Source organism: Girardinichthys multiradiatus, chromosome Y (genome assembly GCF_021462225.1).
Source record: "Girardinichthys multiradiatus isolate DD_20200921_A chromosome Y, DD_fGirMul_XY1, whole genome shotgun sequence".
Classification (NCBI taxonomy): domain Eukaryota; kingdom Metazoa; phylum Chordata; class Actinopteri; order Cyprinodontiformes; family Goodeidae; genus Girardinichthys; species Girardinichthys multiradiatus.
In genome coordinates, this window is record NC_061818.1 from 907,337 (window position 1) to 930,049 (window position 22,713).

Below are 22,713 nucleotides of genomic sequence, written 5' to 3' on the forward strand. Positions count from 1 at the left end.
AACATCAGCATACCATAATGTACATTTTGTGTAACACAATTAGTGAACATATTTTTAACTAAGAAAATGTTACGTCTAAGCACATTTTTCCTCAACTCAAACCTAAACGAATCTGCTGCGTTAAAAGGTCATATTCTACTGACTTTAACCTATTTTCTCTTGTTTTTCGGGGGATGTAGTTTGTTACTTTGAAATATATTCCGAGCTGAATGTATTCCGGTTGCTTATAGGACTTCAAATCCCAGCATTCTCCGCGCCGAGTACGTCGACTGAAGGGACGCAGTGGCTCACGCGGACTGTCTCTGGGAGTGCTGAGTCGATCCTGTTCTGAGGCGTCCGAACCGACACAGAGCGGCTGCTTTACTTCATGTGAACTGGGAACAACACCACACACTGTTCGGGGAAAGCTCTAACAGCTCAGCGGGACGCTGTTAACATTGGATTTAAGGTGGACATTCACGCGGACCAAGAACTGCGTAGCTCTAATCTAACTCAGTCTGAATCCAAGACCCACGATGGATCCGAGAGACACTGCTCCTGATTCCTGGGAACAAGAGGACGATGTGGAGGCCACAGTCGACGGACAGCTTGAAACTGCGTTCACAACCTTGAATGTGAACGCTAAGCCGTTTGTACCCAATGTGAACGCAGCAGAATTTGTTCCGCCTTTTGCCATGCGATCGCCCTCAGAGAACATCGATGCTGCTGGTGAGTTCGCCCCAGTCACGTTGGCGTTAGCTGCTACGGCTAACGGCTAAATGTAGCCTGTAGCTTAGCGGCTGTTCGTTCAGACACGCGTCGGTTGGAACACGAAAAACCAGCTACCTGCTTTCCAGTGACGTGTTTTGTGGTACACCTAGCGATATGAAACTTTTCATTCGTGGTTATTTAGTTGTTAAACACAGAGTTTAAAGAAACGTGAACTCAACCGCCACTTGGGCTTCACCCAGCTGGCGGTAAACTACCGACCTGTTCGCTAGCTGGAGTGTTACTACTTCCCGCATGTGCTTGGGTCAAATGGCGTAAAACCAACAACAGTACTTAAAATAAAAGGTGCTGGCATGTTTGTCCCCATGTAACGTAATATTATTAACCAACATTCCGCTTATTGGACAGAAACCGGTGTGACGTGGATTTTCTGACGTGTTGGTCAATAGTGGAATGAAATATGCGAGCACAGCTTGAAGGCAAGCCGGAGACCTGTCCTAGGTTTATTCCAATTGTGGTCATTAGAAACTACGTTTCTATTATGGATGGTACACCTCGGTGTGGTTTTAAGAACCAAACATTTTCGTCTACGAAATTAATCCGTTTGCTAGTGGGATGGGTGGTGCTTTAATTATTGCTCTTCTTGACAACAATGATTCACACGAATCATCTACTTATACGTGGCTGTAAGGAAATGTTAAATGCCTCCAATAAATATAGATCAACAGAACGTTGCTTGGAGATATTATGATTTGATCAGGAGCCATCTGTCACGTTTCAAAAGGCAACTGGCCCAGAGATCACAACAAGGTCAAATGGATCAGGTCTCATAATCAAAGCTTTCATTTTCTGAAATTAATGAAATTAGCTAGAAATAAAAACTTTATTTTCTGTTTCATTCAGAACTTTGAGCTCTAACAAAAAACCTCCTGCATGTTTTTCTCTCTTTTGTGTTGTAATCAGTGTTTCCCCTAGGTATGGTGGTAGGGGTATACTGACACATAGTTTTCATGTTTCTATCAATAACAGCAATCAATCAAAATAACATAACAATTAACATAAACAAAATACAAAACACTCCTTCATGTATCTGTCCATGTATAGATCTACATATTTATCTTTCTGTTTTTATGTTTCTCTCTTTCTGTCCTCATCTATTTGTTCATCTCTATCTTTCTAGCCTTATCAATCGGTCTTCATCTATATCAGTGCGGACAGCTATTAGAATTCTTAATCAGGGCTTATTCAGCTGTTAAGAACTCGTTGAGTTTAAAATGTGTTTTGTGGACTTAGTTGAAATATACTTCTATATGATCAATCTTTAATAACATTTGTTTTGAAAACGATTCAAACAGATAAGATGCTCATTAACTGCAATGTTCTAAACTAAATCCACATTTGTTACGGTTTCATAGTTAAATCAGATGTTGAGATTAACAACTGAATAAGGAATCACGGCAAATGAATTATGGACAAAGTCTGAACATTGAGACTTTTTACAGTCTCTGATATTCAGTTTGAGTTTATTTGTTCACTTTCACCAGATGAACATGTGTTTAACATGTCAATGATGGAGAGAGAGCGAGCTGGACTTTATTCTGAAATCCTGCCTCCGTCCCTGTCGGGACCATTTAAAAGAGCCTCGTTTATAGATTTTATTTATTCAAATAAAGACGCGTTTTATTTGAAGTGTACGCTTAAAACACATGCCTGCAGTATCGGGTAAATTAGAGTTTTGACCCATACAAGCTTCCATACAGGGGCATCAACCACCATGGTTGGTTTCTCTTTTCCTCTCCGCTCCCAAGCGTTATTTAGAAAATTTACTTGACTGTTGAAGGAAGGGGGTCCGCCCTGCCCCTCCAATAAAACTGACGTTTCACTGTGTCCTCCACTTCCTTGTCTTCGTTTGTGCGTCTGTATGGTGCATCCTTACATCAAGTTTTAAATAGGCATCTTTCTCCCCCATGAGTTGGAACCAACATAGTTCCTCTACCGCAGTGGTAAATTGGTAATGTGTGCACACGTACAGACATTTAATAATTTATTACATGTTGCGATTTTCTTCAGGGTGCAGTGGTCCTGTTGGCGGGTGAGCGTCCCCTTAGATAATTCTAGGGGAAACTGGTAGTCCCTAGAGTACAAAAATTAGATTTCTTGAATTCAGCAAATCTGATACTGAAGTAAACCTGAAATTGATGTCGGCCAGGAAAAGTCTGAAGTCTGATTTTAGGGTGTATTCACACTTGCCACTTTTGGTCCCCCCCATCATTTCTGGCCATCATTTCTGTCCAATGGGAGCCATGATCATCACCCGTGTGGCGTTGTTTACCAGTAATAGTTCACTTGCAAAAAGTACAATGTGAAAACAAACCGCACCAAACAAAAAAATAGAGTCCGCTTTTGCTCCGGACCAAACAAGCGGACCAAAAGTCTTTCCTGATGTGAATACACCCTTAATTTCATGCCCATAGACAAACCATCTTGTACTCATGTACCTACCTAACCATTGTGTATCAATACATTTTTCTTGGTTTGAGGACATATTTTCATGAACTGTTGAAGAAAAGTCCTCAAATATTGAGGATAATTTTATTCATTTATCTGTAATTATTTGAAGAATTAGTTTGACATACCATTAACATTTTAGTTCTGATCCCCATTTACGACAGTTAATTCTTCGGAAATATGACGGAGTATGACCCCTGATCGAGCCAGACTAACTGATGGCCTGTAGATAATATTGGAGTCATCTAGCCACATTTTGTGACAATAAACAGAGTAGCTTATGGAAAATCATAAGTTGTCCAAATGGTTACAACCTATCCCCCTGGCAGGTATGAGCTAATAAACAGTGGGTACCAGATGTCCTGTTGAGGACGGCTCCTTTTGTACCCAGAGAAGTTGGGTCCGAAATGACCTGAACGGCGAAGTAAAAAATGGCCAAAGAAGTAAAATGGCCCCGAGCTGTTGGACAAACAGGTCACTGTTTTCAATTCAGTTTTATTTCTATAGCACCAATTCACAACACATGTCGTCTCAAGGTTCTTCACAACAGTCAGGTTCATACATTCCTATTAATCGTAATCATTGAACAGTTCAGTCAGATTCAGTTATTTATTCAAATTGGATAAAAAGTTTTTCTATCTAAGGAAACCCAGCAGATTGCATCCAGTCAGTGACTTGCAGCATTCACTCCTCCTGGATGAGCATGTAGAGACAGTGGACAGTCACTGGTGTTGACTTTGCAGCAATCCCTCATACTGAGCAAGCATGTAGCGACAGTGGAGAGGAAAAACTCCCTTTTAACAGGAAGAAACCTCCAGCAGAACCAGAACCAGGCTCAGTGTGAGCGGCCATCTGCCACGACCGACTGGGGGTTTTCTGAGCTCAGCATAGGGTGGACTTAGTGGGCTGCTCCCAGAACACAAATAAGATGTTTGGCTGTTAATTTTAGCTTCACTCAATATAAAAATTAATATTTTCCATCAGTTCTGAAAGAGAGCAGAATAAATACACCACCTTTATAATAATCCAGACATGAACTTGTTTTTTTTTTCACTTGTCAATGAAAAAATCTCCTCATGGATGTTTCAGAAAGTACTGGTCTGTACAAAGCTTCTGTCAGACTGGGTTCTGCATGTGCCATATTGATGCTGCATTCCTCATTGTTGTGACATGAGCGTACTAAACCCACAGGATTAGTGGAGCCTACAGTGACAGGACGCTATGTCATACAGCATTGCAGTCAGAACTATAGTGGTTGTCACGTTCAACAATATGCATCAGGTTTTACTTCCATGAAACCCTATAGAAACTATAAATGCATGGGTGCGGCTTTTTCCACTCAGGTGCTTCCATTGGTAGCTTTGGGCTGGTGCCAGATGTTTTTCATTGAATGCTTTACATTTATCTTAGTCCTACATTCTCTGACTGTCTAATCTCACAGTGCTGGTGCTTGTTATAAAGTCAGATAAACCCAATTAGGGCTGCGGCTAATGATTATTTTAGGAATCGAATATTAGATCAACCATTCTGACAATCAAGTAACCGGATAAAAAATTGGCACATTCTGCAGATTTTTCATTTAACTACTTGAGCTTATTTTATGAGTAATGGAAATATCTGATGGAGAAGATGCAAGTAAACAATCTAATTCCTTCACAAAAAATCATAATTTTTTGCTTTAAATGCAACAACAGCTTGACAGCATAGCATATTTAGTGTACATCTGAACATTTGTACAAAAGTATGCATCTGCACCTAAAAAAACATCAAGATTTCAGAAGCTCAGTCCTTTCTTGTTGACCTAACATCTCCAAAGTGCCAGTTGCCTCTAGTGAAAAGGGTCAAAGTGTCAGTTGTATATTGCATTCTGGATCTTTAGAGATCTTTTAACATCAAAAGCATGTTATCCTAATAAAATAGAAGCCACCTTGTGTACTTATGTGCCACGATACACTCTTCTTGTTTTTCATAGTGCAAAAACGTACAAATAACACATAATGACCCATATCAAAATGTAAACGGCTTATTTAAATCCAAGCATATTAAACCCTACCTTTTATATATCAAACCTCACTTTGTGTCCTGTTCTGCAGATAGTGATGGGAAGTTTGGCTCTTTTTCTGAGCTCCCAAACAGCTTAGAAATCTTCTGAAGCTTTATATTCTACCTTAACTTTTCCAAAGTTAATGGCTTGTGTTAAAAACCGCTTTGTGTTCAGTGTTTTTATGAGAAGCCCTATACTTGTCTAATGTTGTGGATTTATTCTGTTACAAAACTTGCATTTGTTTAGTATTGTGTTGCACAAATCCACAAAAGAGAGCTAGAACCAAACTGTCCTTTAACTGCACTGTAGGATAGACAGTTATGTCTCTGCAGGTTTTTGGTGGAACCTGCTCTTAATTATTTTCTTTTTGCATTGATGGCACTCTGCTTTGTTGCTCCCAGTGTCTTTATACTGCAGCCAGATGGTGCTTCGCTTTCAGGTGTCACTCATGGTTATGCTACTCGACAACACAACACACTCCTCACCACTGTCTCACTCGCAGTGGAGCATCTGCCCCCCTCTATGTTTTCACATAATGGTATGATCCTATATTGTCACCTGTGATAGGCCACCATGCTGGCCAATCAAAACAAAGTTCTGCTGTGAGCAGAGCTGTGGATGAACATGGAGAGCTAAGTAGTGGTAGGAGAACACTGGAAGCTCTGACGCAGTATTTGTGTGTGTAGCTCCGACTTTATACAGTGATAGACTTATAGCCACAAAGAGTGATATTTCAATGGTTAGGACTAATTGGAATGTATGTACCTGACTTTTGTGAAGTGCCTTGAGACAACAAGTGTTGTGAATTGGCGCTATATAAATAAACTGAATTGAATTGAATTTGTTCCTACTGCCTTTATTGTTAGTGTGATTAATTGTGCTCACATTTTAAGCCCATATGGATTATCCCTACAACCAACTGAGTAGGACAGGCAAAATCTTTGATCATATAAAGAACAACCTACTGATTATAAAGCATTAATAAAAACCTTTTAACATTCACACACTCGAGTCTTTAGTCTGTTTTGGTGCACAGTACAACTGAGGCCCTGTTTACACGACAACGTTTTCTGGTGAAAACGGAGAAGTTTAGTTGTTTCTACTGCCGTCTACATGACATTGGCGTACGTTTGCAGTATTAATGGCTTAATTTGAGAACGCCTTCCAGAGTGCAGCGGTTTGAAAACGTCCTGGTCTCTGTTATCGTGTAGACGGGGAAAAACTGCATCTCCCTGTATGGGGAGGCCCTGGCTCATGTGTAGTATGACTGAAATCAGTAGAAATAATGCACAGGCATTCAATATAAAAGCTGCCCACCAGTTTAAAGCCCACTGAAAAAGAATAGATCAACATTGACAATAGCGGATTGGAGAGTACTTATTTGTGTTGCTGACTCCTTTGATCTATTCATGTTTCTCCAACAAAGTGCTCATTTCCTCCTGTTTTGTATGAAGTGTTTCCACATGTTGAGTTTCAAAGAACATAATGCATACCTACTATTGGCGTGGCGGTGGAATTATACCATCTTCATGTCTCTACTGTTGCTAGTTGTAGTTAGTGATGGATACCGAATATTATAGGTGCCTACCGAATTCCATCAGTACTACCGACTACCAATTCACATAAAATCAACCTGTACCATGTTTTAGTACCTAAACGCATCATTGTGACACTGAGGGAATGGAAGAGTGAGCGATTTTCCATGGCAGACATGAACACCGCATTGCACATGCAAGAACGTAATGACATCAGTAGCTGCTGCTACAGTCAAAAAAGCATGTCTGACAGAAAGTGCTCAAAAGTATGGCTCCACTTTTCAAAATGCGATGCAGATTACGCTTACTGCAATATTTTTGATGCGAAGTGCAAGGCCAGCGGCAAGAATACTAGTAATCTGAGGAAGGACCTGGTTCAAAACAAGATTATTCTCAGGGGTGAAGAGACAAGACCGAATTTTCATCAGCCTCAGATCTATGACTACAACTCATGCATTCGGCACCATTAGCACTCTTGCATCCATTAAAGACTCACCATCTGCAGCCAGCAGCATGGGAGAAGAACTGAAACAACTGAGATGTTACAATACAAACATCTGGACGTTGTGTTGATATATTTATTAAAGTTTAGATATTGAGAAATAAATGTTATATTAAAATATTTTGAGATTAACATGAATAACATTTATTACCACATAAACACACACAAAAGTACCAAAAACGTACCATTGAGTACCGATTACTGGGTATCAGTTCAAATGTGAAGGGTACCCATCGCTAGTTGTAGTTAAATGGTTGTGTAGACGTGTTAACAGGAACTTCTGTCACATTCATTAGGAGTGTTTCTGTTTCACCACCAGCTGTGTTATATGCTGATGAATCCATTTAGTTTATCATAAAGGACAGTTGTGCTGAAACGTATTGCTCTAAACTAATACATGTGTAAATAATTCCTGACTACAAATTAGTACCACTATCAGTTTAATCTTTCTGCTTTCATTGTTATTTATAGTCGGTTTGGGAAATGTTTGAGAGCTGGATGTATATTTAAATTGAGTTACTAAACGGCTTCTTGTTTTAAGAAATATTTGTTAAAAGTTTATTCTAGCTTTCATTCCAAACCAGGTCCATGTTAATTATCTTCAGCTGCTATTTGCCTAAATGAGTCACAATAAGTATTTGAGAACTGACGTTTTATCCCTGACTCAATGACATTCTGTGGTTGTAAAGTTCCTGTAGAGAACGGTGACACAGAGATGACAGCAGAGGAGCCATGGGACCAAAAAGATGAAGAGCCAATCGAGGAAGAGCTGGGAGGCGGTGACCGGGGACCAGGGGAGTCGGCTACGCCAGAGGACACAACCCCTGAAATGATGGAGGAGGAGGAGGAAGTGTTAGTGCCAAAGGTTCCACCTGTACAGCCAGATGCCCCCAAGAAGGAACACATCAACGTTGTGTTCATCGGACACGTAGGTCAGTGCTGATACCTGTTCATTACATTCATTGTTTGTGGAGGAAGTGATTATCTAGAGGAATATTGAAGACAGAAATATTACATTCAAAACAAAAGTTTTCTTGTTGAGTACATTTTAAAGTGTGTGTGTGGGAATAGATAGGGTGATCTTGGTTATACCCTGCATACGTCTGTTAGAAGCTGCCATGAAAATAACTTTGTGTTAGAGCAGCACCAGATATCACAGATTTATCGTTATTCCAATACCCCTGTAAACAATATTCATACCGCAAAGAACTGCCTGGACTGAAACTAAAGGGTAGATAATTATTGCAGCTACAACTTTTTCATACTAGCCTGATGTTAAATTAATGAAGTCACATTTTTCCTGTAGCTGGGTGGGCTCTTTACATGGGGTCTGTTAGCTATGAAGCCAGAATGGAAAGACAGCAGCACTATTTAATTGTGTATTTATTCCAGATGTTATCACAACCAATATTATCACTTGATTTCCCAACATTCAGCCCTATTTGGTATCATCTTGTCTATTAAAACTGATTTAGTTGCAGCGTGGCTGTAGTCCCTTACCAACCCTAAACTGCTTTGGTTTAGTTAGAAAAAGTACACTGCTGGTCAAAAGTTTTAGATGCAGTTCTCACTTAAAGGGTCTCTTTATTTTTATGACTATTTAAATTGTAGATTCTCACCAAAGGGAACAAAACTGGGAATGAAAACACATGGAATTATATAGTTATCAAAAAATGTGAAATAACTCTAAACATTTTTATATTTTAGATTCTTCCCTTTGCTCTCTTGGCGTTCTCTCCATGAGCTTCATGAGGTGGTCATCTGAAATGGTTTCCAAAGAGTCTTGAAAGAACTTTCCAGAGGTTCATTGAGAGAAGGTCAAAGGTTAATATTTCAGTCATTACAGCAAAGGACGGCTACTTTAAGAAATCTAAAATAAAAACATATTTAAAGTTATTTTACAACTTTTTCTTTGCTACATAATTCCATATGTGTTCATTCACAGTTTTGATGCCTTCAGTGAGAATTTACATACAATATAAATAGATATAAACGGTTGCGGTTGCAGCTTGTTGTTTCTAAATAACTCCATTTGCTGTCAAACATCAACCTGTAATTACAGGTACATCTCTACAACTTGGAATATTGGGGGAAAGTTGAATCCACACAGAGTAAAATAAATCACGACTTTACTTTTTGTCATTTGGATGATCAGCACCCTACTACTCGCTGCACCCATCTGAGTAACATATACCAGACGTGGGGGATTTTTACTCTGTGGGGCTTGGTTCAATGTTCCAGTTGACCAACACACACTGCATTGAATAGCAGCAACATCGTCCCGCATTCTTCCTACAATCAGCATATTTCTCAGATCAGACACACTAGGGGATCTTCTGCTGTCTCTGCACTTGCTGCATCTGCTAATTGTTCTTCTACTGCTGTCTTTTGTGTCAAATCACTACTTCATCTAAAACTCCGTCCTCATTCCTATTTTTACCTTTACCATCCGTGTATGTTAAAGGTTTGTGACTACCTCCCGGTGGGTAGACTCCAGCCCTCTGTTCTGTGTCGGGATCTTTCAGCTGATCCTGAGGCGTAAAGAACATGTTTGTCATGGATTGAAAGAGTGATCTCAAACACCCAGAGAAGACTTGGACACTTTCTACAGAATCTCATTAGGACTTTAAACCGTAGCAACAGTTTGATGGGAGAACTAACCTTGTAAGATCTTGGTGAACAGTAATTGGGCCATGTCCGATGCAGACGCTGTTGTACAGGAAACACTCAGTGGTGTGTTTTCATCATAAATGCCTGCTTGTCTCCAGCATGTAGAGCGTTAATGTTGAGACCATGAACAGCTCACTGGCATGAAGGAATAATGGATGATTTGATGTGGGTGTGTGTGGCTTGTTTCTGACCTTCTCTAGTTACATTTAGTTATAGTGAAATAAGCTGTTGATATGATGGAGTCTTAAGGATTTTTTGTGGCTTTTCTCAGATGCTGGAAAGTCCACCATTGGAGGACAAATCATGTAAGTAGTCTTCTGTATTACAAGTGAGGTGTTAGTTAGAACATCAGGGATTAGCTGTGACAGCCCCCCTCTCTCTAACAGGTATCTAACGGGCATGGTGGACAAGAGGACCTTAGAGAAGTACGAGAGAGAAGCAAAGGAGAAGAACAGAGAAACCTGGTTAGTGGACTGGTTGCTTACAGATGGTCTTTATTTGCTCTGTCATCAGAAATGTTTCTTGCAAACTAAATTACAACCATTTGGTTCCTTTGGGGCTTGCTCTGATTTTATCAAGGCAAATGTCAATGTAGCTCATGGTGAAGGTATTATGTGAAGAGCAGACCGTGGAAAGGTCAGGATCTTCCATCTGTTTGTCTCCAGGTATCTGTCTTGGGCTTTGGACACCAATCAGGAGGAGAGGGACAAGGGGAAGACTGTGGAGGTGGGCCGAGCATACTTTGAGACAGAAAAAAAGCACTTTACTATCTTAGATGCTCCAGGCCACAAAAGCTTTGTGCCGAACATGATTGGTGGCGCATCACAAGCCGACCTGGCTGTTCTGGTGAGTAACAAACCATTCACTCAGAACCGAATCAATGGTACCCTTCAATAGAACTTTTCAGAAATAAATATCTATACCCAAACATGATTAGTGAGCTGTTGCACTGAAATGCTAAACTCTCTATAAATATATATGAATATATGAAGCCATGAATCTTTTTTCAATGTGTTTTTTCTTGAAAAGAAGCCTTTTTAATAGTGATTAATGGTGAGTACTCTGTTCCCACAGGTGATTTCTGCCAGGAAAGGTGAGTTTGAAACGGGTTTTGAGAAGGGTGGACAGACACGGGAGCACGCCATGCTGGCTAAAACAGCCGGAGTCAAGCACCTGATAGTTCTGGTGAATAAGATGGATGACCCTACTGTCAACTGGAGTCTGGAGAGGTGGGTACAATGAAAATGTGGCAAGGTTTACCATTGATAACAGACGCTCTTGTAGTTGGATGCTTTTTAGATTTGTTTGAATGTTTATGACAAGATCCACAGTCTTTATTGTACGTTCACATGTATATTAAACAGCTGTGATCCACAGGATGCTGCACAGTCTTACAGTTGGTAGCACTGTTGCCCTCAAGTAAGGAGGCCTTAACCCCCCCAAGGGCCAAAAAGCAAGCATGTACTGGTCATTATAAAATTTCCCAAGGTGTGTGTGGAAATTTAAAGACAGCATGGTTTCCGCAGCAACTTGCTAACAATGATACATAATTGTAGTTTCCACCTCTTCATCACTTAGTAGTAGAAGTAGTAGTGTGTGCATTAAAGGGAAGCTGCTGCTAGCAGCCAGTCAGTTGTTATATGGTAGAGCTCTTATAGTTTAAATCGTTAGTCTCTGTACACTGAGTACTGTAAATGAACACAGTGGCATTACTAAGACTTTTATCGCTGAAATAATTGAAATAACAACTAACGATTATTTTGATGATCGATTATTGGATAGCAAAAGATGATTAATAGGAGATTTTTATTTATTTACAGAATTTGAACCAGGTGGATCTAAAGCTATGCCACTGGAGAGGTTCTGAATAGAGCATATATACAAACAAAGGTTTTTCGTCCTAAATGAAAAATGTGTAAATTTTTCCACAATTTTGGCCTAAACACTGCTCTGAGTGGGTTGTTCTATTTTACAGTGTATACTCCATTAATGATTATTCGATTACTAAATTAGTTGACAATTATTTAAATAATTGATTAATCTGATTCTTTCAGCCCTAGTGCCACGGCTAAGTTATTAACTGAATAATGATAAAGTGATTGGGATATTCTGGAAACATCTGCATTCTTGTTTAGTTCCGTCATATGCTGAGCCTGCAGTCCCGGGTTCGATTCCCAACCCAGGTACTACTGTGTGAAATAGTTTGACATCATTCCGTGTCGTTTTTGCTTAATGAATGAAAATGGGGTCCCTAGTTTCTATGGTTAAGACATAACTCCTCAGTGTGACAGACCTGCTCACTTGAACGGATCAGTGTTAAGTTATCGGAGTTCTGCTCGCCATTGAGTTTCTCTTAGTTCAGTGTCTCCACAGAACTGGGCTACAGTGACTAAAAAGATTCTTTAAAAGCTCATCTTCGTCTGAACCCACTTAAAGTTTAGATGTGTTTACTTGTTTCTGTTTCTACACATTTGTTTTGTGGTTATAAAGAATGAGGGACAACACCTTGAACCTTCTGTGAGATTGAGCCGTGTACTCTAACTGGGTTTTTGTTTCAGCCTTAGGAAGACGGCAGGTATGCCAGGAACTAGCTGTTACCCTCCGCTTTTACTGTTCACTCACTGTTTACCTCCAAACCAACTGTTTGCACCACTTTGGTTACTACCGTCATGTCTTCTGAACTGCTAGGTATGAAGAGTGTAAAGAGAAACTAGTGCCATTTTTGAAGAAAGTGGGCTTCAACCCAAAGAAAGACATTCACTTCATGCCTTGTTCTGGGCTAACAGGAGCCAACCTGAAGGAATCCACCGACATGTGTCCCTGGTATACGTAAGTGCATTAATTTTCATTAGCGGTTTCCCCAAAGTCATCAGTCTATCCTCTGCTAACCTTGCTTTTATCTGGCATTATAGAGGTTTGCCCTTCATTCCCCACTTGGATAGTCTGCCAAATTTCAACAGATCAAGTGATGGTCCAGTCAGGTTGCCCATTGTAGACAAATACAAGGTACGAATGTTTTTTATCTTGTGAACATTGTATGATGAAACGTTGCTTCTGGTTTTCATGGACTGAAACTCTGTTGCTCTTCTATCGATCTGTCTCATCAGGACATGGGGACCGTGGTTCTCGGCAAGCTGGAGTCTGGCTCCATCAGTAAAGCACAACAGCTGGTCATGATGCCGAACAGGGTAAGCTATCCCATCAGTTTTATGGCTGATTTGCAACCTGTTATTATTTTACAGCTCTGAGCAACTGAGATGGTAATTCTAATTTCTGGATTAAATTATTAAAAATGTTTTCCCAGCTTTCCTTCCATGAGCAACACTAATTTTAAATGGGAGCAGAGGTGAAATCACTCTGTGTCGGAGCAGTTGCTGTCAAACACAATCAGTGTCTCTGTTCCCTGTAGAGTATAGACTCTGAGACTGAATCCATCACATTCAATAACAGAGCAGCTTTGCTGTAATTCAGCTGCTGTTTTCTGCTGAAGTTTCACTTTTTGCTTTCAGTTCAGTTTATGTACACAGTCGTCTTCCAACAGATCCAATTTATATGATGAAATGTACAATCAGTTATATCATATAAACAGATTCAAGAATCAGTTTGATCGTGGTTTTTAAAAAAAAAATCAGATAAAGTTCAGTTTGTTACTACCAGGGCTGCAGATTTACCCTTGGTGCTATAACAGTGTGTACAGTTTTCATATGGGGAACAGCTTGGACAAACACTGTAAACAGACAACAGGTATGCCAGGAACAATAAATGTAAGCTAATAAATTAGGAACAATGCATTCAGGCTTTATGCTAGTAATATATTTGTTGACACAGCATAAAAAGGTAAAGAGATAGCAACGTTCGTGAAGTCATTAAGAAACAAGAACAAAGTGACGTAAGGTCTATTAGCTATGAACCCAAATCAGAAAAACATGAACACCTTTCAGTTCTTTATGACGAGTAATTTCATTACCACAACATTTCTCAATGTCATCACATAACACGGGTTTCCTGACGTCACGCAGTTGTAGTACCTATACATGAGACATGAAGGAAGGGTCCCTAGTTTCTATGGTTAAGACAGACCCCCTCGGTGTGCCAGACCTGCTCACTTGAATGGCACGGTCTTAAGTTATCTAGGTGGGACGTGGTAAGGCGTATTGTGTCACCTCTTGTTTTCACTGTTGCACTCGATAGATTGGTGTGTGAAGGCCTTATGGATTTGATCTGATTTCTATTTGCTGAGACATCTCTGACCTATTCTAACACATAACCACGTTAAAACATATTTTCTGTTGCTGCACTTAATGTTTGGGGACCCTCTGTGTTGTACATGGTTTTTTCTGTAGTGGTAAGGGGTCGCTAGCTTAGTGTTAGCTGTAGCTCCACCATGGCTACCCATCTTGTTGTTTCTCTGTCTCTCTCCAAGTCTCCTCTTTCCTCTCTGTGTCAGATGTTCAGTTTCTCCTCTGCCTCCTTTAGTGATAATGGTACATATAATAAATGTAGCATTTTTGTAGCTTTGGAGGCGAGTGTGTCGGAATTACAGGCCAGGCAGAAAACCAGCAGATAGCTGAGGTCCCTTAGCCAGCACGGAGCCACCAAGGGTAGCTCCCAGTAGTAGTGCTGAAGCAGAGCCCGCGCAGCCAGGACCTAAGGCTATGGACAAAACAAATCAATCTAATTTCTGACATTATGAATGGATTATATTTACCTCATAGCCCACTGTTGTAAGCCTTAAAAACTTGCATCATTGCATCACTTGTCTTAGTCCCTGTTTCTGGATCTGCTTTCTTCACACAGCATGTGGTGGAGGTATTGAGTCTCCTATCAGATGATGTGGAGACAGATGATGCTGAACCTGGTGAAAACCTCAAGCTGCGACTGAAGGGCATCGAGGAGGAGGAAATCCTGCCTGGCTTTATTCTGTGTAATTCTGACAGCCTTTGTCATTCAGGGCGCACCTTCGACGCCCAGGTAAGTCCACCCATCAGTGCTTTAGCAGCACATCATCTTCCACCCCACTCAGTAAAATGCCACAGAGGAACTGAGCTTGTTATAGATGTGATTGTTTGAATGTGGCTTGTACTGATCATTTCTTCCTTTCTCCACAGATTGTCATCATTGAACACAAATCTATCATCTGTCCTGGTTACAATGCGGTCCTTCACATTCACACATGCATTGAAGAAGTGCAAATTACAGTAAGACTCAAAGTTCAACCAATATGCTCCTGGTATCAATCTCCATCAGAACCTTATCTGTCTGCTAACACCTGTTTCCTTTGCAGGCCTTAATCTGTCTAGTGGACAAGAAGACAGGAGAAAAGAGTAAGACGCGGCCACGGTTTGTCAAGCAGGACCAGGTCTGCATTGCTCGTTTGCGCACAGCAGGAACCATTTGCCTCGAGACCTTTAAAGAGTTTCCTCAGATGGGACGGTTTACCTTACGAGATGAAGGTGAGGCACCTCCACCTGGTGGTGGGTGAAGGCCATATTTAATTTAAATCTTATCTAGCAAGAACATTTGCATTGGAACCACCAACATCAGTGTATTCTGTTGGGAATTTATGTAATGGTCCAACATTCAGTAAACTGAAGTTTGTATTTTCACACCCCTAAATAACATCTATTGAAACTGACTGGCCGTAGGTGGGCACCAGTTTAATCTCCATATGAACACTGCTGCTCTGTGAAAGTCTCAGATCAGAGAAGCAGCAGAGAAGACCCATGGTACCTCAGGAGGACCTGCACAGATCCACAGCTTGGATGGGAGAATATGTTGATATGACAATTATTAGCAGTGCTCTCCACAAATCTGGGCCTATATTCACAAAGAATCCTGGTGACGTGATTCTAAGAAAAATCTTAGAATTTCTTGAATTCTTAGTGTGTTTGTTTTTTTTTTTTTTTCTATCGGTAAGATAAAAGTTATTCACGAAGCATCTCAGGCCTTAAGAGATGTTAGGAGGAGGACTTTTAGAGATAAGAGTGTCTTAAGCAGAGAAGATGGTGGAAAGACAGAGAGAGAGGAGAGATATTCAACGAACAATCAACTGAATTAATAAAACGCTACCGGCTCAATTGCTCGGGGATTAAAGGTGAACTTCTAGTAAGGTAATATTAGGAAGGATAAATAAATAATAGAAACTACAATAAAAAAACATGAATAAAAAGTAAACAACATCACACCCAACAACGGGGTCAACCACCCTGTCTCACTAAGATAGGAATTTCTGTTGTCTCCTCGCTCAGAGTTGCTCTCAGGAGAGAACCGAGTCACTCTTAAGCTAGGAATCCTTGGCAGGAATTTTTAGGCTAAGATCGGAGCTCTCTGACAGGACTCAGAGAATCTTTGTGAATATGGACCCTTGTCTTTATGAAAGACTGCCAAGAAGGTAATTGTTGATACAAAGTCAGATGAAATTCATTTATGGGATGCAGCACACACCTAGAAGAAGAAGGTGCTCTCGTCAGACCAACGCCAGCTACCATTTAAAAATAAAAATAAAAAAATGCTGTGTGTGGTACAAAGCACATCACTCTTAAAGACCATCCTCGCAGTGAAACATAGAGGTGGTAGCATTGTGCTTTTCTTTAGCAGGAATGGGGAAGCTGGTTAGATGGGTAGATGGAGTTAAATCCAGGACCATCCTGGAAGAAAACATGTTATAGAGGTGCAGAAGACCTGAGACTGGGGTGGAGGTTTACCTTCCTGCAGGAAAACCACCCTAAACGTTCAATGGAATGGTTTAGGTCAAAACATGTGTATGTGTTAGAATGGCCTACTCAAAGTCTAAAGCTAAATCTGAGAATGTGTAGCAAGTCTTGAAAATGTATTTATTAAGAATGAGCAGGAGCCCTTGTCTGGTGATGTGCAACGCAGATGGAGACCTTCTCCAGTTGACCTGGGGTTATTTTAATGGAAGGGGTTCTCCACTGAGGCTGAATGCAGATGCAGACCACACTTTACAGATTATTTACCTTCCTCTACACAAATATGTGCATTCTGTGTTGGTCTAGTGCATTACATCACAATAACATATTCAAGATTCTGGTATTAATGTTTTAAAGGTATTAAACTCAATGGTGGACAATAAAACTGGATTCTGACACAATGCTAAAACCATCTGAACAAGAACCTGATAGTTTTGGTTGTGTGCTTTCATCAGGTAAGACCATCGCCATCGGGAAGGTTCTGAAGCTGGTGGCTGAACGGGACTGAAGAGGACCGAGCTGTCTTGAGTCTTTGTGTTAAGGATCTGGCAGAATTTGGTCACAAACTGCCTCCATCTTCAGTGGTGAAAGCACCTTCCTGTCACGCTCCCTCTGTGCGTGTTGAAGATCAGCTTTGGAAAAATCAACTTGTGAAAAAGAAACCTGTTTTTAAACAAAAGACGAAGAATGATTACCACAGGAGTCAGCTTTCTCATATTGAGAGCTCTGTTATGCCATTCTGGGTTAGCCCCTCCTTCACTCTCCCATTCCTATTACATTACATGAGTTTTTTTCATTTGGCTTTTTATTTTATTTTTTTTGCTGTCATCGATGACTCTCAGAGGGCAGAACTTCTATCCATAAACACACACGGACCAGGATTTTGCCAATGAAAACAAATGATATTCTTTGAAAGAACTTGACCATTTGAAAGCAGAAGTGCATCTTGGTTGTATGTTCCCTTTGCTTTTACCCAGTTTTGGTTTCTCAGGCGTTCTGGCTGTGTGCTTGAGCGTTGATCAAATGTTATTAAAGCAACCAACTGTTCCAATAAAACATTAATTGGGAAAACAAAAGTGTTTGTCAGAGCTCACTCCAGTAGCATGCTGTCTGTCACCTTCCACATCTTTCAGAGGAGGAGAAGCTGCTGGTTCATATTCTTGCTACCACATTTCAAGAATAATTGGTTGATTAATACCCTTTAATGCACACGAATCATTACAACAGACAACTTCTTAAAAGTTTGTCAGTGTTGATGTTGGGCAACATTAGATTTTAAGATGTCGCCCTTACACTGCCACCTACTGGCCAACATGGTCAGCAGGGAGCCAGAAATGCAAAGCACTTTGGCCAGTTCAGTAAATCAGAATATTACTGCAAATTTCAGTAAGTTCACTAAGTGAAACACATATAGGTCAAGTTTCAAGCCTTTATTTCTGTTTATCTGCTTCTAGCAAATGAAAACATTTAAGAATAAATTATTACACCAGACCAATTAAAAACATTTTAATACAGAAATGTTGGTTAGGTTGTTTTCAAAAGGTTCTTTTAATCTGACTGAGCCTCATTACAACCCAGTTTCTGATTTATTCGATATGACTTTAGTATCAGGTGCTTACAGGTAAAGGACATTACTGGTAGAATTAACTGGTAAACATTTTAAAGAACGTTTGAAATTGTGATATTTTTTCCATAAAGTGGACTTCATGCATCATTGGTTGTAACTTGATTGAAATTATGACCATTACAGTAAAATACTTCCAACAGAATTGTGTTCCTGCATCAAAAAACTTCAATAAGGCTTTTTGTACAGATAAAAAAAATCCTCCTTTATTCAACTGTGTGGGGAATATTAATATCTATTAAGGCTCAAATGCAGAAGATCCTCAAAGACCTACAGTTGAGGTAATGGAGCTAAACTCAAATCAATAAGTGATTTGTCTAAAGGGTAAACAGGAACTTAAGGAGGTGTCCTTACAATTAAAATGTTGGATAATGGGAAAATAAAAATTTTAAGATGTTTTTCGTGTTTTAATGTCTAACTGCATATTGTCAACCAGAGATACCTTGTAGAAAACTGAGGTTAAATTTGTGTGAAATGGTTCAAGGTTTCCTCTGTTGAGCTGACATCTAGAAAGCTGTTTTCCTGATGGTGCAGCTGTAGAATCGACTAGTGTATATCTGTAGAAACTGTTCAGCACTGTAGTCCCTGAAGCTTTAAAGACAGAAACGTACTGCTTTTAAGTCCAAAGGGATTTGCTTTCTACAGAACTTCTATTTAAAAAGATGTCCAATGATGAGTCATGATGTCATTACCTGGGCTGGTTAGAGAGATTATGATCAGGAGCCCACTGGAAACGCCACCATTACAGGAAACAGTGGATGATTCAGGGGAGTAAGAAATATGAGCTGTTCTTGAAGAGTTCCTTAATGCTTTGGTTCCCAACGATGTAAACCAGCTGATGGTCTCTGTCCTGCTCAGGAAATGGTTCCATCCCTCTAATCTGCAGCATCTTCATCTCGTCGTCTGATCTTCAACTGCCTTTCTGCTCTAGCAGCATCAAAACCTAGTTGTAGATATTTTGCCTTAATTTTCAGGTAAACGTGTGAATATCTGAAGGGTTCCCGTCGATGCAGTGGACACAGAATGCAAATTTATTGTTAAGCTCAATGTTTTAGTAAGAGTAGACTAACTAGGGCAGCAATTGTAGTATTTGTCATCCTAAATCAATAGATCGGTATCGTATACGTAAGGTCCAAAAAAGTCAAATTCTTAAAAGCCATTTTTCACAGTGTCTCTTCACATTTAATTATTTCTTAAATTTCTTTGGTCATTCTGATTTTGAGAAATCTTTGGGCAGCATTTTTGTTTTGTGGTTTTTATTCAGGTGTTTGTTCTGTTGTGACAAATATACAAATTTATCTCCTGACATTCTTCATTTCTTGCAAACTTGTGAGTAAATTCTGCTCCTGAAGCTAACTCATGGTGTAGTTCTAGTTACACTATTCACCATTAGCGCCTTTAATGTAGGAAAGTTCATATTCAAGGAGGTTTGGTTCAAAAACCTGAATTTAAACAATGGGCCAAAGCCCATCGTCAGGAAGTTGTTCACGTTACGTGGCCTTGGTGGAAAACTACTGAAGCTAAACAACACCTATTGAAATTGATGAAGTTACATTTTTCTCTTTAAACTATCCAGCAGACTAAATATAAGTACATAAATCAGTAAATTACGTGTATTGCTAAGAAGTATATTTTGACATACAGCCTCTGATTTTGATTTGGGTGTATTCAGGGAGCCTGCAACACAGATTTAATGGTCTGCAATTTTCATCATAGGTGCACTTGAACTGTAAGAGGCAGAATCTGAGAAAAAAATCCTCAAATCAGATTAGATGAAATTTCAATAATTAATTTGTGTTTTATTGCATGAATTAAGTATTTTATCATCTATCAACCAGCAAGGATTCTGGCTCCCTCCGACCTGTTAAGAAGCCTTCCTATACTCCACTTCTTACCTGTATTAATTGCACCTGTTTGAAACTCGTTACCTGTCTAAAGAGCACCTCTCTACACACTCGTTGGAAGACCAAAGAGCTCTCTAAGGACATCAGGGACAGAATTGTAGAGCTGCACAAGACTGGGATGTATGGAAGCAAATCGTTACCATATTTCAAATGAAAAAGCATTTTCAGAAATGCTTTTTCATTTTAAGAATGTGGCTGCATTGTTTGACTCATAAATAAAATTAGTAATCAATCATCCTATTTGCATTTGCATTTTCTTCTTCATGACTGCACATTTTATTCCATAATCAAAAAGAAAACAAAGCAGACATTGCTTTTTTGTTTTCGTGGTCTGCCCGCAAAGTACTGCCCAGAACTCAAAAACGAAAAATCATTCCGAGCTGCGGGCGCAGCAGAGTGACGTCATCAGCCGCTCTTCCTCATCTCCCTGCTGACCGAGCTACCCATCTTGTCCGGTAGGGGGCGCTGTGCACGTCTGCATTGCATGACATTGCAAACGTGCTGAGAAATTGATTGAATTGCAGCAGGGACGAGCTCAATTTGTGGCAGTGGCAGGAAGAACTGGTAGTTCTGGTGGCAGGAAGAACTGGTAGTTCTGGTGGCAGGAAGAACTGGTAGTTCCGGTGGCAGGAAGAACTGGTAGTTCTGGTGGCAGGAAGAACTGGTAGTTCCGGTGGCAGGAAGAACTGGTAGTTCCGGTGGCAGGAAGAACTGGTAGTTCCGGTGGCAGGAAGAACTGGTAGTTCTGGTGGCAGGAAGAACTGGTAGTTCTGGTGGCAGGAAGAACTGGTAGTTCCGGTGGCAGGAAGAACTGGTAGTTCCGGTGGCAGGAAGAACTGGTAGTTCCGGTGGCAGGAAGAACTGGTAGTTCTGGTGGCAGGAAGAACTGGTAGTTCTGGTGGCAGGAAGAACTGGTAGTTCCGGTGGCAGGAAGAACTGGTAGTTCTGGTGGCAGGAAGAACTGGTAGTTCTGGTGGCAGGAAGAACTGGTAGTTCCGGTGGCAGGAAGAACTGGTAGTTCCGGTGGCAGGAAGAACTGGTAGTTCCGGTGGCAGGAAGAACTGGTAGTTCCGGTGGCAGGAAGAACTGGTAGTTCCGGTGGCAGGAAGAACTGGTAGTTCCGGTGGCAGGAAGAACTGGTAGTTCCGGTGGCAGGAAGAACTGGTAGTTCTGGTGGCAGGAAGAACTGGTAGTTCCGGTGGCAGGAAGAACTGGTAGTTCCGGTGGCAGGAAGAACTGGTAGTTCTGGTGGCAGGCTGTGGCATCCTCATAGCAGCCTTATGGCCCGGGACATCCAGCGTGTTTTTAAGCATTTATTTATACATTTCTGTGAGTGATAATTCAGAATAGCCGCTCGTGATCTATAATAAACCAGCTGTTTGTGCAATAAATCTTCGTCATCCTTTCAACACGTCACACATACACATAGTGCTATTTATTTTCCATGTCAAGTAAATACAATCACCTTATGTTATGGGTCTAAAGCTGTTTGTTAAATAATAATCAATAATGAAATCATTATTTAAAGGTAACAGGTTATAACAATAATGACATCCTATTTGCCGATAATCAGCATCAGCTTCCACAAAAACAGCAACAACCGCATTGGCAAACTTTTACGGCCGGTCTGGCACCTTCTGGCATCCTCGCGGAATCCCGTGCCACCCTGCGGCAGGCTTTGGCAGTTCCGGTGGCAGCTTCGGTGGCAGGTTGTGGCGGAACTGCCACAGTCAATGCAGACGTGCACAGCGCCCCCTACCGAGCAAGCCGGGTAGCTCGGTCAGCAGGGAGCTGAGGAAGAGCGGCTGCTGACGTCACTCTGCTGCGCCCGCCGCTCGGAATGCTTTTTTGTTTTTGAGTTCTGGGCAGTACTTTGCAGGCAGACCACGAAAACGAAAAAGCAATGTCTGCTTTGTTTTCTTTTTGATTATGGAATAAAATGTGAAGTCATGAAGAAGAAAATGCAAATAGGATGATTGATTACTAATTTTATTTATGGGTCAAATAATGCAGCCACATTCTTAAAATGAAAAAGCATTTCTGGAAATGCTTTTTCATTTGAAATATGGTAACGATTTGCTTCCATAGGGATGGTCTACAGGACAATAGGCAAGCAGCTTGGTGACAAGGCAACAACTGTTGGTGTAATCATTTGAAAATGGAAGAAACACAGATTGACTATCAGTCTCCCTCGGACTGGGTCTCCATGTGAGATCTCACCTCTTGATGTATCAGTGATCACGAGAAAGGTAAAGGATCAACCCAGAATTACATGGGTCAATTACCTGGTCAATGATCTGAAGAGAACTGGGGTCACAGTTGCAAAGGTTACCATTGGTAACACACTACGTCACCATGGATTAAAGTCCTGCAGTGCACCAAGGTCGCCCTACCCAAGCCAGCACGTGTCCAGGCCTGTCTCAAGTTTGCCCATGATCATCTGGATGGTCCAAAGGAGGCATGGGAGAAGGTTATGTGATCTGATGAGACAAAAACAGCTTTTTGGTC

General features: G+C 40.7%; 1 protein-coding gene across 1 annotated transcript; it reads left to right on the forward strand.

Moving 5' to 3' along the window:
- Window positions 1-267: 267 nt before the first annotated feature.
- LOC124863805 (eukaryotic peptide chain release factor GTP-binding subunit ERF3A-like) lies at window positions 268-17,753 on the forward strand. The gene is made up of 13 exons (XM_047358301.1): window positions 268-708; window positions 7,987-8,229; window positions 10,239-10,272; window positions 10,354-10,431; window positions 10,633-10,813; window positions 11,042-11,196; window positions 12,656-12,796; window positions 12,880-12,973; window positions 13,075-13,155; window positions 14,765-14,938; window positions 15,076-15,165; window positions 15,252-15,420; window positions 17,133-17,753. Exons 1-13 carry the CDS (start codon window positions 516-518, stop codon window positions 17,183-17,185), a joined length of 1,686 nt encoding a protein of 561 aa, XP_047214257.1. The 5' UTR covers window positions 268-515; the 3' UTR covers window positions 17,186-17,753.
- Window positions 17,754-22,713: the final 4,960 nt, after the last annotated feature.

Coding starts and splice junctions, on each gene's coding strand:
- LOC124863805 (XM_047358301.1), top strand. CDS start 516: ATGGATCCGAGAGACACTGCTCCTGATTCCTGGGAACAAGAGGACGAT. Junction 12,974..13,074: donor CCATTGTAGACAAATACAAG/GTACGAATGTTT, acceptor CTGTCTCATCAG/GACATGGGGACCGTGGTTCT. Junction 15,421..17,132: donor GTTTACCTTACGAGATGAAG/GTGAGGCACCTC, acceptor TGCTTTCATCAG/GTAAGACCATCGCCATCGGG.